At 34.1% G+C, this 16300-nt stretch overlaps 1 protein-coding gene across 3 annotated transcripts; it reads right to left on the minus strand.

Moving 5' to 3' along the window:
• Positions 1–4896: 4896 nt before the first annotated feature.
• Positions 4897–14342, minus strand: LOC145085963 (uncharacterized). 3 transcript variants are annotated; one of them, XM_079023669.1, is made up of 7 exons: positions 11646–14342; positions 10979–11515; positions 8781–9452; positions 7002–7742; positions 5539–6360; positions 5370–5412; positions 4897–5232 (listed from the first exon to the last, which is right to left on the minus strand). In XM_079023669.1, exons 1-6 carry the CDS (start codon positions 14319–14321, stop codon positions 5389–5391), a joined length of 5472 nt encoding a protein of 1823 aa, XP_078879795.1. In that variant the 5' UTR covers positions 14322–14342; the 3' UTR covers positions 4897–5232; positions 5370–5388. The 3 variants fall into 3 exon arrangements, with proteins under 3 accessions (XP_078879795.1, XP_078879794.1, XP_078879793.1); XM_079023668.1 differs by having other exon boundaries at positions 4897–5412; XM_079023667.1 differs by having other exon boundaries at positions 4897–6360.
• Between the last annotated feature and the right edge of the window lie 1958 nt (positions 14343–16300).

Raw genomic sequence — 16300 nt, forward strand, 5'->3', positions numbered from 1 at the left:
AAGGAATGATTTTTATGACCCATTAGGGCTATATAAATTTGTTATGACCCAATAAGGCTCTTTAAAGTTAACCTAATTCATTTTAGGCTTATAAAGCCCAAAATATTATGTTTCATGTATATGGGTCCAATTAGGACCCATTTGAGAGTTCAAAGTTCAAGATTGTTAAATTGGAAGCTTATTGGTCCATTAGGCCCAATAAGGAAATTCTAGTCCAATGTGAGCTTGAGCCGGGATGTCTAGGGTTTTCAACTCATAGATGAACATATGAGATGCATTGTTTTAGGTGTTGACCTTCATTCAAGAGTTTGGATTCAAATGGATGACGTTGATTGAACATAGGGTATGATATTCACTTAAAATATAAGCCTCACAATAGACGATGTTTTTATGAGAATAGTATTCCCTAGCTAAAATTGCTAGTTGTGACAGATGATGCCTTGGAAGACGAGTCAATTGATGATCCTCCCGTAAGAGGTACAAGGTTACTTACAGATGTCTATCCAAGGTGTAATGTTGCAATTAATGAACTATCTAATCCTGAAGAAGCCCTGAATGATCCAAAATAGAAGAAAGCAATGTTGGAGGAGTTGTCTCTGATAGAAAAAAATAAAACATGGGAGTTGGTTGAGAGACCAGAAGGAAGAAAAGTCATTGTTCTTAAATGGGTGTTCAAAACAAAGCTCAATGTTGATAACACCATCAACAAATTCAAGGCTCGACTTGTTGTTAAAGGGTATGCTCAAATTTATGGTGTTGACTATTCTGATACTTTTGCTCCTGTTGCAAGGTAAGATACAATCAGATTGTTACTAGCCATATATGCACAAAAAGGTTGGAAAGTGTTTCAACTAGATGTGAAGTCAGCCTTCCTAAATGGTGTACTACAGGAGGAGATATTTGTAGAGCAACCAGAAGGTTTCAAGATTCAAGGCAAAGAAGATAAAGTCTATCTACTCAAAAAGGCTCTCTATGGTTTGAAACAAGCTCCGAGAGCTTGGTATAGTCGGATTGATACTTACTTATTGGATCTCAGTTTTGTTAAAAGCTTATCTGAAGCTACTGTTTATGTGAAACATAAAGAGAATCATATTGTTATTGTCTCTCGTTATGTTGATGATTTGCTCGTGACAGGAAATAACAAGAGGCTCATAGATGAGTTTAAAAAAGAGATGATGCAGGTTTTTGAAATGATAGATTTGGGTCTCATGTCATATTTTCTTGTCATGAAGATCAAACAATACAAAAGTATGGTGTTCATCTATCAAAAGAAATACACAAATGAAATTTTGAAAAAATTTCAAATGGAAGAATGCAAAGCAGTGAGCACCCCATGAATGAGAAAGAAAAGTTTAGCAAAGAAGATGGTGCAGAAAAAGTTGATGAAATTTATTTTAGGAGCCTAATCGGTTGTTTGATGTATCTCACAGCGACAAGGCCTGACATTCTCTTTGTTGTTAGCCTTTTATCGCGATTTATGTATTGTGCAAGTGTGATACCTTTTAGGGCAGCAAAACAAATATTAAAGTACATCAAAGGTACCATCAATTTTGGAGTCAAGTTTGAGAAAAATCAAAGATTCAAGTTGCATGGTTTCTTAGATAGTGATTGGGGAAGATCAAATGATGATATGAGAAGCACATCAGGCTATTGTTTCAGTTTGGGCTCAAGTATTTTCTCATGGTGTTCAAAGAAGCAACAGATTGTAGCACAATCTACTGTAGAAGCAGAATTCATAGCAGCTACTGCAAGTCTGAAGACCAGCTAGCAGACATCTTCACCAAACCACTTCCGGTCAGCAAGTTTGAAGTTTTAAGGCAAATGATTGGAGTGTATGGTCCTTAACGCAAGGAGGAGTGTTGAAAATATGCTTTAAGGAATCCACTAATGAGCAATAAAAGTAGTTATGGTTTTGTCGGTTTTTATTTTTGAATTGAATAAGTTTGATTAGGAGTTATTGGATAGTTATTCTCTAGTTAATTTTCAGTTATGAATAACAACTATATAAGCTGAAGTAGTACAATGATCTTGTTATTCTAATTTTCAATTCCAGTCATTGCATAGCATATCTCACCTGTTCACTTTTCTCCTGTTTACAACCTATTGTCTTCTTTTCTATTTGTTTAAAACTAACAGCTTCCAAGAAGGCTATGATACCGGTTTTGCCTCTGGAAAAGATGATGGGCGTGAAGTTGGATTAAAAACAGGGTTCATAAATGGTGAGGAATTAGGGTTTTATAGAAGGTGCATCGATGTTTGGACCTCTGTGATTCGAGTTAAACCCACACACTTCTCGAAAAAGGATTCAAAAGAAGATTAAATAGATGGATGAATTGGTGTCCAAGTATCCGATTTTGGAGCCTGAAAAGGAGAATGTAACGAATAATATGGGATTATTGAGGGTGAAATTTCAAGCTATTTGTGCAACATTGAATATGAAGTTGGAGTATAAAGGGTACGCGAAATCTTTGGAATTGATTGATATTCAGTTTTGAGGTATGTAAAATGATAATTAAGGAGACTTTTGGTTTGCAGAATGCTTTTTGGATGTAATGGAATCTACCAAAGGAATTAGAATCCAAGGGAATTGATGACGGAAAGGAACTCTTATGTTTAGTCCTAAATCTTTTTAAAATCCAATTCCTCTATTCAAGATTCTTTTAGAAAGTTATTTTTTTTTTTTTTTGTTTGCAATCATTTTGAATAAGAAGTAACAACCCATATTTTTTTTTCTATCAAGTCATGTCTGAATAAATAATGTTTAAATTATTTGAAAAGACGATGGGAATGAAGTGAAATTTATTAAAAAAAAAAGTTAATAATTTAATGTGGAAATCTCATGTCTATGATTCTAAGTATTAGTTAATTCCATGAAATTAGCGGATGAGATCCAACTGCAGTTGTTTTGTTGGATGAAGCACAAGGCATATGTGGGGTTCAGATCCTCTCAAAGCCTGTTCTTTGTAATCTGCAATGCAGATCATCAACAGGGGGAGAACTTTCATTTCATTTATATATTAGAGTTGTTTCTTTTTAATCTGGCATCAAGGACCTATCTTTACCTGTTTTGTTGCTCTGTTTTTTCTTCTTAATTATATTTATGTTGTTACACTTTGGATAGTATGGATAAACGAGTGGGAGGTCTAGTTGATTTGTACACCTAGTCATGTGCCAATTCATCAACATTAACAAGCCCATTGGATGAGGGGAAAAGGTTCATGAAAGACAGAGATCAGGCTGATGATTATTGGTTTTGACATTGTATTGTGTTTAAGTAACTTAAGTAAAGTGAAACAAGTTAAGTTGGGTTAAAGCATAAATAGTCACTTACTGCAATTTTCCATATGTGATTTTAAACTGTCCACTTACTTTTATAAGCTAAACTTTTTCTACTTTTACTCATTAGACATACTGTATGTTAATAATTATTATTTGAGAAAAAGAAAAAACATTTTCCAAAGTTTAAGGAAAAAAATAGTTGTTGGACCAATATAGCCATTATGCCATCTGCAAAAAATCTATGAAACGGTTTTGTTTTGAGGATTTTTGAAATATGGCCTTCTGCGAAAAAGTGGGTTCCAAAACTAGATTTGAAAGGAAAAAAAAAAAAACGTAGATCCCCATCTGCCAAAATTGAAGTTTATAAGTGAGAACTAAAAAAAAATATCATATTTTTCGAATTTTTTTTTGTGTTAGAAGCCTTCAAAAACCATTTCTACTCACTTTTTTAAGGTCAATTCAGTCTCATGTGATTTGTAGCAATTTGATTTTGAATTCTGATGAACCACATAGAGTTATTTTAGGTTTTGAAGCAGGTGATTTTGTGTTTGTAACAGGAAGCAGAGAAGCCTTGATGTAGTGGGTTTCCCACCATTTGATTCACTCACACCAGGTGTTTGATATAATGCCACAGCAAAGGAACATATTAAGAAAATGAGAATCAATTCTTATATAGATAATGTAGACTAATCAAATTTGTTATTAATTTTGCATTTAAATTAGCATATGACCAAAAGAGAAACATTTCTTTTTTTCATATTACTTAAAATGACTCACTTTTTTCATCCCTTTTCACCTTAAACCTCATCCTAACTCAACCTCAAGCAAGTTCTTATTACTAGCATCTCATATAAACCAAACAGACCCTACACATCATGGTTATAGAAACAACATTCTTAACCTGTTTTAATAACATTATCCATGAGATTTATCTTTCACCTTTTGTGTTCTTGAGCTCCAAACAATGCAAATCAAATAATCACCATAAATGCATACATAAACGCTTGAAAACAAGTGCACTACCACACTATAAATCCTCCCTCTTTTATACAAAAAATAAAATAAAATAAATAATAATAATAATAAATGTCATGTTCAACCACTTACACATGATATATAAAATTTTAAATCGAAGAAGCAAAACCTATGAAAATTGTGTAGTAATGCAAATCCTGTAAATTTATTGATCCTCAATGCATGATGAGCATAGCTTGAATAGTTCGATTTATTATAATAAAAATATAGTCCAATTTGTCAATTAACATTGTTATAGGACACTTGTATTTCTCAACTAAAACCTAATTGTTCAGTCTGAAACTCATTCAAATGTTTTGAATTTACTTTTCCAAAGCTACTGAGCTGATATCATTTTCTTATATAGCCATGAACTCTTTACTTACAGTTACTTGTGGCCTTTATACAAAAATTTGCACCGGTTTCTTTTCTTGGTTGGTAAAAAATAGAAATAACACTAAAGTTTAATCAGATTTTTGCAGGTAAGAAATAGAAACTATAAGTAGCTGAAGATGGGAATAAACTCTGCTTCTAGTTACTTTCATGATATATGCTTCCAAGATACCTAAACAGTATGTTGCATTTATTTATATACTATAGTTTCATAATATTTTTATATTGAAAATCTCAAAACTACTTTTCCATATATTTTTCACTTGTTGTTCCTAATTTTCCATACTTGAGTCAAACATTTAGCAACAACCTAATTTAGGTTAACTTACTCATCATCCCATTAACACTATTGATAAACCCATATAATGATACCAACAAATTTGAAATATTAAAATCAACATCCTCAACCAACAAACTTAGATTAGTGAGTAGCTTGCTATTTGATTCATATGTTTTCCCAACATCTTCATAGCATCCATGTTCTTCTTTAATGTCCTTCATATGATGAACAATTCTTTCCTTGAATATTCTTCCCGGCATATAGTCCTTTGGTCATCAACATTCAACAAAGCATTCAATGGGGTATTGGAACATTCACATCATCATGAAGAATACATTCAAAAAGTATGAACTAAAAGGCCATTAATTAATAGGCAACCAGCAAACATGAAAACATAATTCACCTTTAATATTTACTTCACATTAATCAAAGTCTTGTTTGAAATCCTGCATAAAGTACATAAATATAAAGTTGAAAATATAGGTTGCGGCTTTTCACAGTAACAAAAAAACTTACATGAAACTTTTCAAATGTAGTTTAAGAATTATTAAAGCAACAAATATCTGGTTTACCTGTTGTTTGATCTTTATAATAGAGGAGTTGATGTCTTTTTCCCCTGCAGCATAAAACGAGCCAAAATCTGTGTCTATTTCTTTTAGCTGTGGAGTAGCGGAATTTCCCTCGGTGAAGGTGGTTATTGCTGGGCATCTGGAAATGCTCAAAGTATCCAATAATGGGAATGAAAAATCCTCCTTCCCTAACCAAAACCCCTTAAGACGGGGAAGGCTAGCAAGTGTTACAGTTTTTAGAAAAGGTAATGTGATGTCTTTCCTTTTGTCATCATCATCTTCTTCTTCTTCTTCTACAACATCTGCATCCCTGGCTATTACCTCCTCCATATATTTGCAGTTCTCTATACGTAGCTCTTGGAGTTGCAATAGACTACCAACCATGGAACTAGTAAATACATGTTCTAATGAATTACATTCATAAATTTCAACTCTTGTTAGGTTTAGAAACTCAAATGCTGTCCACTGATTGCTCTTCCATATATACCTCAGACAATCTAGACCCCATAACTTCATTTCTCTAAGGTTTGGAAGATTGACAAGAGTAGTGGTAGTTGTTTGTGACGATTCATCAAAACCAATTCCACTATTTCCATTTCTCCCTGCTGCTTCCAATGCAGTTTCAAATACCTCCTCTACCCTTTTACACCACATTACATTAATCTTTACCAGCTTTTGCAGTTGCAGCAACTCACTGGATGGAATAATCTTTTTAACATCATCATTAAATTCCATATCTAATTCGATCAAGTTATGAAAAGACCAAGTTGTCCCTTCTGAAGTAGCAGGGCCCAAGGTGTCACCGTATAAACTTTGGAATGAGGTCTGCAAGTCCAATAAAGAAAACGCCAGAGGCATATATATGTCAAACAAAAACCTTTGAAATGTCATATATGTGCTGTACCAATTTTTATGAATTAATACAAGATATTATAATTATTAATCACAATGGTAATTGTAAGTATTAACTCCAACTAAAAGTTATCCGATGGGTTGCTATTTTTGATCTCATAAAGTAGGTTAGTTTTGACCTTTTGTCCTTGTTGAAAATGGAAAAGCTTGATTCAAGTGACAACATGCTATGAAAATAACAATCAAAAGAAGTAACAGATGAGCCACTAACTCACTTAGAACCATGAAGAACAACAATCAAATGGAGTAACAGGGAAAGATTTCATTGAAAATCATGCTAGGCTAAGAAAAATGATAAAGAAACAAGCAAATCGAGAATAATCATGCTCTTCCAGGTACTAAAAAGCCTGCAATAACAACTTTTGACAGAAAATACCTAAAATACCCTTTCCACTGAAATACACTATTTTACCCTATCTTGCTTTCCCATTTTGGCCTTCTTAGAACAACATAAACTTAGACTGAAACTAGTGTGAATGTGTTTGAAGTAAATTTACTTGGCAGGAATGATATATTTCTTAATTAGATGATGCCAATTAAAGAAATATATATACCTGATGAAAGTTAAGGCCAGATTCTTGATCAAGAGTATGTTTGCCTAATCTTGTGTGTATATACTTGAGTTGGGGAGCTGTGGACCCACCAGCTGTAAACACCATCATTTTTGGGCATTTCTTGATGATAAGTTTATCTAATGAAGGCAACCGGAACTCATTCATCCCCAAGAAGAATCCTACCAGCTCTGGTAGATTGACCAATACAATGGACTTTAGACAAGGAAAGACCACAACCTTCTTAGAAGAAGAAGAAGAAGAAGAAGAAGAAGAAGAAGAAGAAGAAGATGCCCCCTTCGTTGTTGTTGTTGTTGTTTGCTGCTCTCCATATTCATCTTCTTCCTTCTTCACAATCACTTTCATTCCGTAGCAACCCTCTATCTTTAACTCTTGGAGCTGTCTCAGGCTTTCAAGTGCAGAGAATGTGAATATATGTTCCAAACCCCCGCACATGTAGATTTGCAATGTCTTTAGATTGGGAAGCATAATAACATTGTTATTTACTCTTGGAATTCCTTCCTCACAACCACTCTTCTCGTTGTTTTTGTTGCTGCTCGTCCCTAATTGAGTTTCAAATACCTCCTTCATCCCATTGCAAGAGCCTATTTGCAGCACTTGAAGCTTTTGCATTTGTCCTGCTGCATAACATGGAATCACACTTGACAATGCATGGCATTCATATATAATTATCTCTCTAGAGTATTGGCATAAGCTCCAATAAACACCACCTGCTTCAGACAACTGCAACACCACATGGAAAAATGATGTAAAACTAATTAAACTATATACACAGCTTTTGTATAAGAAAGTTAATTCAAAATCTAGCTTTTTATATACTAAATGATACCAGTGCTCTCCACATCAAAAATGTACTTTTGTTTTTTTTTTAATTAATTTCGGGATTTATTGAAGAGAAAATCACTTTAACACCTAAAATATACGAATGCAAATTCAATGAAAACAAGAAAGCACATATTTAACAGAATAACCTTAGAAAAAATAGTTTTGGGTGATATTATATATTGTTCTATTCTACAATATCTGTCACCTGATGACCCCTGATATCTAAAATGTTACATTTAACTAAATTCTGGGTACAATGACCAGATTTTCACAAAAGGTGATATTCTCCTCTCCTACTGGCCAGTACTTGCTAAATACTGCTTTAACAGAAATAAAACTTAAATTGCCTATATTACCCATCAAAAGATGCCATTATCATTTTATTGAACTTCAATAACTGCCCTTACTAGAGTTTCTGAAGTGTAGCAGCTGTGTCATGGCATCCATCCCTCTAGGTAATTATTATCTTAGTATAGTGGGTATAAAATGCACATTAAGACTTGAATATATAACAGGTTGCAATTACAACTATATATATATAAAAAAAAAATAATAATAATAATAATAAACTGTCAAAATAAACATAGTTATGAAAATGGATAAATAATCTAAGATGCTTGATTACAGACTGAATAGAGGTTTCACATAGAATGGAAAACCTAATTAGACATGTGGACCTTTTCTAATTAGAAAAATAAAAAAGAAATGTTATCAGTAAATGTTATGAAAATGATAAATAACAAATAAAAGGTAATACTTGTTCAAATGAATGTAACTTTATATGCCTCCAAATCCCATTCTTGAGTTCGCATGGGTGTGAAATAAAAGTTTAAATCTCTTATTTGTGATTTGGTGATTTTTTTTCATAGAATATTGCAAAGAAAAAAGGAAATTAACAAGGAAATTAAATAAATAATTGAATATGTACAAACATACCTCAAATTGATCAAGAACAGCAGTAGTTGCAGTGGTATTATTGAAAGATATTTCATTGCTCCCCTCATCCTTGGCACCACCTCCACCAATACACTTCAGATTCTCCAGGAAACTTAGAGTGAGAGAATCAAGATGAGGGAACAAGATGGTGGTTGTGTGGGTAGATGTAAATGTAGTCATTTCTTCATCCTCATCATCTCTGTTTGAAACAACTTCTTCAATACCATCACAATATTCTATCTCTACTTTCTTTAGGTTGGAAAGAAGTTCTGCCATGAGAGGTGAAAACAAGTACTTAATGCTTCTGCAAAACTCAATATTTATGGTTGTGAGGTTGTGGAATGGGGATTCTAATTGTTGTTTTGGAAGAGTGAAGAATTTATTCCAGTTGCTGCACTTCCACACATGACTCATGTTTGGCATAAAACTTAGATACAATTCCTGGAGGTTGGGAAGTATAATAGGATGTTGTTGGTTATGGTGAGTTGTTACCAATTCTCTACTTGTTGGACTCTCACTCTCTATCTCAAACACCACCTCCACTCCTTCATAATTATCCAATGTAAGCATACGGAGGTTATGAAAAGAGTGTAGGAGACAGGGTGGGAATACAACATTAGAAATACTGCCAGTGGCTTCTTGTAATGTCTCTTCCTCTGACAGAATATCAGCCTGCCACGCAAGAAATGTAATTAGCAACCTGTGTACTGAATTGTGTTAATGATATATGATTCCACGTCCATTAACAATTCTCTCTTATAATTTTGGATGTCAAAATGGTTATTTTGATTCTAGGTATTTTTTTTCAAGAAAAAGTTGCAAATGATGGAAAATGCCAACAGATTAAAAATAGTTTGATCTTTCACCTTCAAATAAGTTATTAAAAGATGCTAAGGATCCTATGCAACAAGATAATACAAAAATTAAGATGCAACTTATTTTCAAACAAGAATCAGAATTTAGCTTGAAATTGAGTTAATAAGAAAAAGGTAGGTTAATTGAAGGGTTAAGTTTACTAAATTTATCTACCATCCAAGTCACGGTCTCACGGAACTGTTTCCATACAACCTAAATGGGAAAATAACTTGCTAAGGTAATTAATTTTTCGGTATGTTCACATCATGGTAACTATCGTTTTTTTGTACACACCTAAGTAATAAAGTTGTTGGAAGTGTTCACATATGACTATTATGATCGGTTGTAGTAGGTCACATCCTAAATGGGAACACTTTCAACAAGTTCGTTACCTAGATGTGTACAAAAAAAATAGTTACCCAAATATGAACAAAACGAAAAGTAAGAGTAAATTACCTGAATGGTCCCTATGGTTTGGGGGAATTTATGTTTTTGGTCCCTAATTATTTTTTTTAAATCGGATGGTCCCTACTGTTTATTTTTGTTGCGTGTTTGGTCCTTGTCTTACCTAAAAAGACTATTGTGCCCTTATTAATTTATTCTTTATTTAATTTCCTCACATATCTGTAACAAATATGAGCAAGATATCAAAAAATAATAATAATAATAAATAAATAAATAAATAAAATGAAGATGTGTTTGTGTCTTTGAAATCTACTCTCCCTTCCATCTTCATCTACCAGACCCAAGACCCACCTAGACCATTTTTTTTCAAGCTAGTCTCTTTATAATGTAGATTTTTATCAATTTTGAAGAAGAAAATCATTCAACTTGCTATCAAGATCAAGAAAAAAGATGAAACGAACTTATATAGGCACTTTAGCTTCAACTCTCATCTATCTAATTATGCTGGTCAAGTTTTAAGCTGAATCGATTCCAAACTTGAGTTGCTGGTGATATTTGGTCCAAATCATGTTTAGAAAAAAAATTGTTCGTATTAGATGTTAAATCCTTTTATTTTAAATTATTACGGGTTGTGGGATTTTTTTAGTTGATGCTTTTTGTTGATAATTTATTAAATTTGTTATTTTACTGAAAAGTAACTACTGACATTTATAAAGATTTATCAACTAAAGTTAGGTGATGAAAAATTAGTCACATTTATACATGATCTCTAATGAAAAAACATATTTTGTAGTCATTTTATAAATAAATAAGAGTTGGTCACTCTTATACATGACTTGTATTGCTACATTAAGTCATGAAATGGTTTGTCCCTTTTTTATTCAAAAAGCAGGAGCTTAATCATTAATTAAGTAAGAAAGTGAAATTGAAATCCTTACCTGCTCTTGCTCATGGCTACTCTCTTCCGATTCGTCATTTCCCCTGTTTTCTCCGCAGTCATCTATTGAAATCTCCAAAAGTGCCCCCAGATTAAAATTTGTGGTGGTAGGTGTGAATACATTTCTAAACCTCTTACATTTTGTAACCCTTATGCTTTCAACAGATTGAAAGCCATGAACAAGGGGACGAGAGTTATCTCCACCTTTTATCCTCCACACCTCTCTTAGCTTCCCTAAATTCTCCACTTCGATGTTTCTTAAGCTGCTGCTGTTGTCTTCTTGCCCAATTGCACCAGCACAATCCAAGTCAATGTTGAATAACGATTCAATGGAACCACAATTCTTGACTTGAAGCTCTTCAAGATGATGCAGCAGAGATATGGGCTTGTGCGGAAACAAATTCACAAGCTTATCACAGTTACTCACTTTAATCTCTCTGAACTTAACTTCCTCACTCATATTAAATTCGCAAGGCCATATCTCCTTCAGATTCCACATACTACTAACATGCAGTTTCTCTAACTTAGGAATCAGAACCTGCAAGATAATCATTTATTAATAGTCCCATCCAACAATAATACCCCATACAATCAAATTACAATATATTTTGAAAGATTTAACTGAAAAGATCCTTTGTAATGTATTAGCATTAAAAATTTATATTTACCTCTTCCTTCAGCAAACTAAATGTTTCAAACTTTTTCATGGGATATATGCTTGTGAAACCTGGAATGTCGTCAAGTTCCAACTCCATGAGTTGTGGTAGCTCAATTATTTTGACATTATCGCACAAACCCGATAGCTTTGGTAGCCCACACAAAGATAAAAACTTCAGCTTGGGGAATGTAATCGTCTCTTCTTCACTACCCCTGCTACGTATGAGTTCTTCCATATTATCACATTTGTAAACTTCAAGATGCTCAAGCTTTTTTAAAGTGTTTGCAACACCAGGTGTGAAGAGGTGTTTCAACTCTGCACACTTTGAAACGACAAGGACTCTTAAATTGTAGAACGAAGAGGATTGAAGAGGTTGTGAGGATGACTTAACCTCAATATCTTCAAGATCATTCATATCTCCCACACTTAAACATAACACCTCTGTTTTCTTAAACAACTCGTTCATTCGAGCTTCCAATAATTCACCTTTTTCAACAACCAACTTCAATGTGTTTTCATACGAGTGCCTACTCTTTATGGAATCTCCATATAAATAGCGCCCCACTGAGATCTGGAATCGTTGTAGTTTCTCAAATGACATATTCTTTGGTTGAGCATCGTTTTCAAAGAACTCAAGTTCTAATGCATAAATATCTTTTGAACGCTCTGCCATCTCCTTGCAGTTATCATCTGTGAGGCTAATCGCCTTTCGACATCGATCAACCACTGTCATATAGAGCTCCTCCAGTTTGACCAATTTTTTTAAGACACCATTATCTATACGAACACCATAACAATTCGTCAAATCCAGTAGCCTTAGCTTCTTCAACTTTCCGATTGTGGAAGGCAACCGGTCAATGGCAGAATCAGCAAAGCTAAGCACTTCTAGATTCGACAGATTTCCAATACAAGAGCAGTCAAACATCACTAACGAGCATTTATGTAGATGAAACACGCGAAGGTTGACGGAACATTGAGGTGATGAGGGAAGCAATGGATATTTCATTTTATCATAGGATATAACCTCAAGCTTCTCCATTTCTTCATAAAAGTTTTTGGGAAACCTCAATGATATATCTTCATGCATAAGTTTCAAAATGGAGAGGTTTGGAAACTTCAGGTCTGTAGGAAACTTAGACATACCCTTGCATGTTAATGAAAGTCTTTTACAAGAGTCGTGCATATTATCTGCATGCCACTCTAGTGTATTACTATGGTTGACAATGGAAGCATGCTCGACTTTAGAATACATATCCAAAACAAAAGCACGAACAAGATCATGCATCTTGATGCACCTAACATCATCAACTTCCATCAACAAATTTGTATGAATGAGCCGCTCAATGCATGTGTTGAGCCTGGTTCTTGCTTCTCCTATAGTATACACTTTTTTAAATAATTTCAACCCCCATCCATACCTCACCAACTCCTCGGTAAGAATATCAAAGTCTTCGGGATACATTCCACAAAGCAAAAAGGTGGATTTAGTCTCCTCATCTTGGAGATTGTCGTAACTCATTTTAAAAACTCCATTAACAATATTTTCAATGTCATAGTGCTCTAAACGAAGAAGTGCATTCTTCCATGCATCCTTGCTTTTTCCTCTAAGAGTACACGCCATGGTTTTTATGGCAATGGGTAGACCCCCACACTTCCTTACAATATTCACTCCTATATTATGGAGCTCAGGATCAACATCATCCGAAATTTCTATAAATTGGTGGAATAAACTTTGTGCTTCTGTTTCTATTAACATTTTCACATTAAAAGTTGAATTAACTTCAGCTCCCATCTCAGTGCAAACATCTTTGTCTCGTGATGTCAACAACACCTTGAAGTCGACACCTTGATTTGGTAAAGGACTTAAACCAATATCATTCAGATCCACAAACTGCCATACATCGTCGAGTATGACTAGGATCTTCTTACCACCAGAATTGTCCACAAACCATTTACGAAGCTTCTCAGTTCTTGCTGGTTTAGTTTTTTCATTGAGCTCTATACCTAGGTAATCTGCTACAGCTGATTGAATAGCAATGGGGTCTGTTTTTTCCCCTACAACCGCCTCAACTATAAAATTAAACATTTTCTTTTCTTTCACAACCTTTTTCAGCCGATGCATCATTGTCGTCTTCCCCACTCCGCCCATTCCCCATAAGGCTATCATGTGGGATTTGTGGTTAGGATCGAGTGCGTTTAGTGCTTCTGTGAAAGTTTGCTCTCTTGACTGGAACTCATCATGATGATCGGTTGATGGTATTGAGGTGGATGCTTTCGTGGAATCAATTCTTCCTAGAGGAATGGAATGATCATTCCAGATGATGATAGAGTGTTCTCTCATGACACTGTCGATGTCCTCAATTATCTTGGAGGCTCTCTTTCCGACCCCGTGTCTAACCTTAAGATTGAAACAACTGCCAACATCGCTAGGGAAATTTTCCACTTTTGCATTGATCTTTCCTACTTCTTCAAACCAACCCCTGACTTGGGCTGGAACCTCAAGCTGGTTGCTTATGTTCCGGTTCACGTGCTCTTCGACACCAAGTCTTGTAGCATTCAATCCCCTCATTTTGATACCCATTTCCCTCATATATTGCCTGCAGGAAATGAGGTACCCTATGTGTTTCTTAACGGGTACCATGAGAGTCTCGACAACTGGTTTAAGAATGGCATTAACGACATCCATTTCAGGAATTTACTTGTGGTGGCACCTAAATTAGTACAATAGACAAATTAGATAGAAATCTATAATCGGGAAGCAAACTATATGCATCCTAGATTCCTTTAGTTTAGTCGGATTGTATTAGCTTTGGCCCATAAAGTAAAGATGTAATTGGTAAAAATAGTCCTTTCATAATCCAATATGACTATGAAAATAAACTTGTGGCAATTTTAGACATGATAATAACAAAAGTTAAAATTGATTGCAGAGAATGATATTCAATTTTGTTATAATTTAGTTTGGTACGAAGAGGTTGAAAATCATGAAAAAAAAACTACGAGTTTGTTGTTCTTTATAACTATTTAGCATAACTAATTAGTTATTAGCTTGGTATCTTTCAAATTCAACAACCTAAATTTCAAATTAAAACAATTTTCTAGCCAGTTTTAACATATCTCTATCTCATCATCATATATTACCAATACTATATCTGGATTCACTTGCTCTTTCTATTCACCACTTTTCTTACACAATCTCAACTCCATGCAATATCTTATGAATCATCAAGGGCAAAAGTCCCAATCTAGTTTCAATTTGAAAAACATACACAAAAAACCATGGATCGTGTAAAAAATGCTTGTAAGTTAATACATAATTAAGAAAAGAGAATACCTGGACCTTTGCTTTCTTCTTGAAATTTTCTTGTATGAAACTCTCTCAAACTCTCCAGAATAATAGACTAACAAGGAAAAGAGGGAAAAGCAAAAGCATCAAGAATATTTAGACATTGGGCATGGCGGGGGGGTTTGGTATCCTAATTTTTTATTTATTTATGGTCATTTTTGTTAATATTTAAAGGTAAATCATGGATTTTTATTGTCTTAGAAGCATAAAACAGAAATTAAAATTTATTGATTAGAAACTAATAATTAGGCATTAGTAAATGGAAAAGGTCTATGTTCACATTAAGGACATTAATTCAATATCAGATACATTCTATTTAATATTAGATGTGGCTAAAACTATTCATAAATTATAAACAGAAAAATTATTTAAAAGACTTTTTCGAATTACTAGTACAATCCCGTTGCTAATGTGATTCCCCAAATACATAGATAGACTCACAAAAACTATTACATTTGGTTGAAGTACGAATCCTAACTTATGTAAACCCAAAATTATCATAATTTGTTATCAGTAACTATAAATATGTCATATACCGTGCCTTACACTGGTTTTTTGAGCATGCTTTTTTCATTCAACAAAACACGCAATTTGATATATGAGCGTACCAACATTTAGGGTTATGGATTTTACCTTAATAGTGGAAGCTCGATTCCCCAACCTCCAGCTGATTCCTTCACCAATTGAACCTCTAACTTGATACTTCATATCGATTCTTGCTTCAGTTTGGAAGTTACCTTCAAACCTTTCAGGTGCGCGCGTACACACATACACTTTACCCGGTTAAAATGTGAGAACTGATCTACCGAACTAAAATTTAGATAACTCTTACATAAATGGCCCCTGGATATGGAGAAATAGGCAACTTTGTTTCAACCTTTTTTTTGTTACATTGGAGGTCCGTGTGGTGTAGTCAAATTAGGTGATGTTTGTTTATTTGAAGCCAAAATGTCTGCAGTCTGCGGACCACATCTGCAAGTCTCTGCGGTAGAAGAGGTGGACCAAATGTCCACAGTCTGCAACAAGAAGACTGTTTGTTTTTAACGTCTACAGCTCTTGAAATAAATTAATTTTTCAAACTTAATTTCATGTCATAAAGATTAAAAATGCATTTTCAGCTAAAAGAGAAAGAAAAAAAATAAAAAAAAAAAAAACAGGTGGTCTTTTTTTTTTTGGTTAAAATGAGGTCTGAAGACCTTTGAAGACAGTGACACATATATGCGCCAGGATGACCTCGCGCAGACGTTTTTTTGGTCTGCGCACTTTCAAAAAACAAACACTCTGCGAGGGCATATGTCTGCACGTTGTCTGTGCGGCGC

The sequence above is a fragment of the Lactuca serriola genome, chromosome 2, assembly GCF_051521515.1.
Source record: "Lactuca serriola cultivar US96UC23 chromosome 2, Lser_US96UC23_V15, whole genome shotgun sequence".
Taxonomy (NCBI): Eukaryota; Viridiplantae; Streptophyta; class Magnoliopsida; order Asterales; family Asteraceae; genus Lactuca; species Lactuca serriola.

Bases quoted from the DNA above. Each gene is read 5' to 3' on its own strand.
- LOC145085963 (XM_079023667.1), bottom strand. From the start codon at position 14,321: ATGGATGTCGTTAATGCCATTCTTAAACCAGTTGTCGAGACTCTCATG. The intron at 7,743-8,780 runs GTATGTTTGTAC...GTGGTGTTGCAG, and splicing joins CTGTTCTTGATCAATTTGAG to TTGTCTGAAGCAGGTGGTGT. The intron at 6,361-7,001 runs GTATATATATTT...TTGGACTTGCAG, and splicing joins CTGGCCTTAACTTTCATCAG to ACCTCATTCCAAAGTTTATA.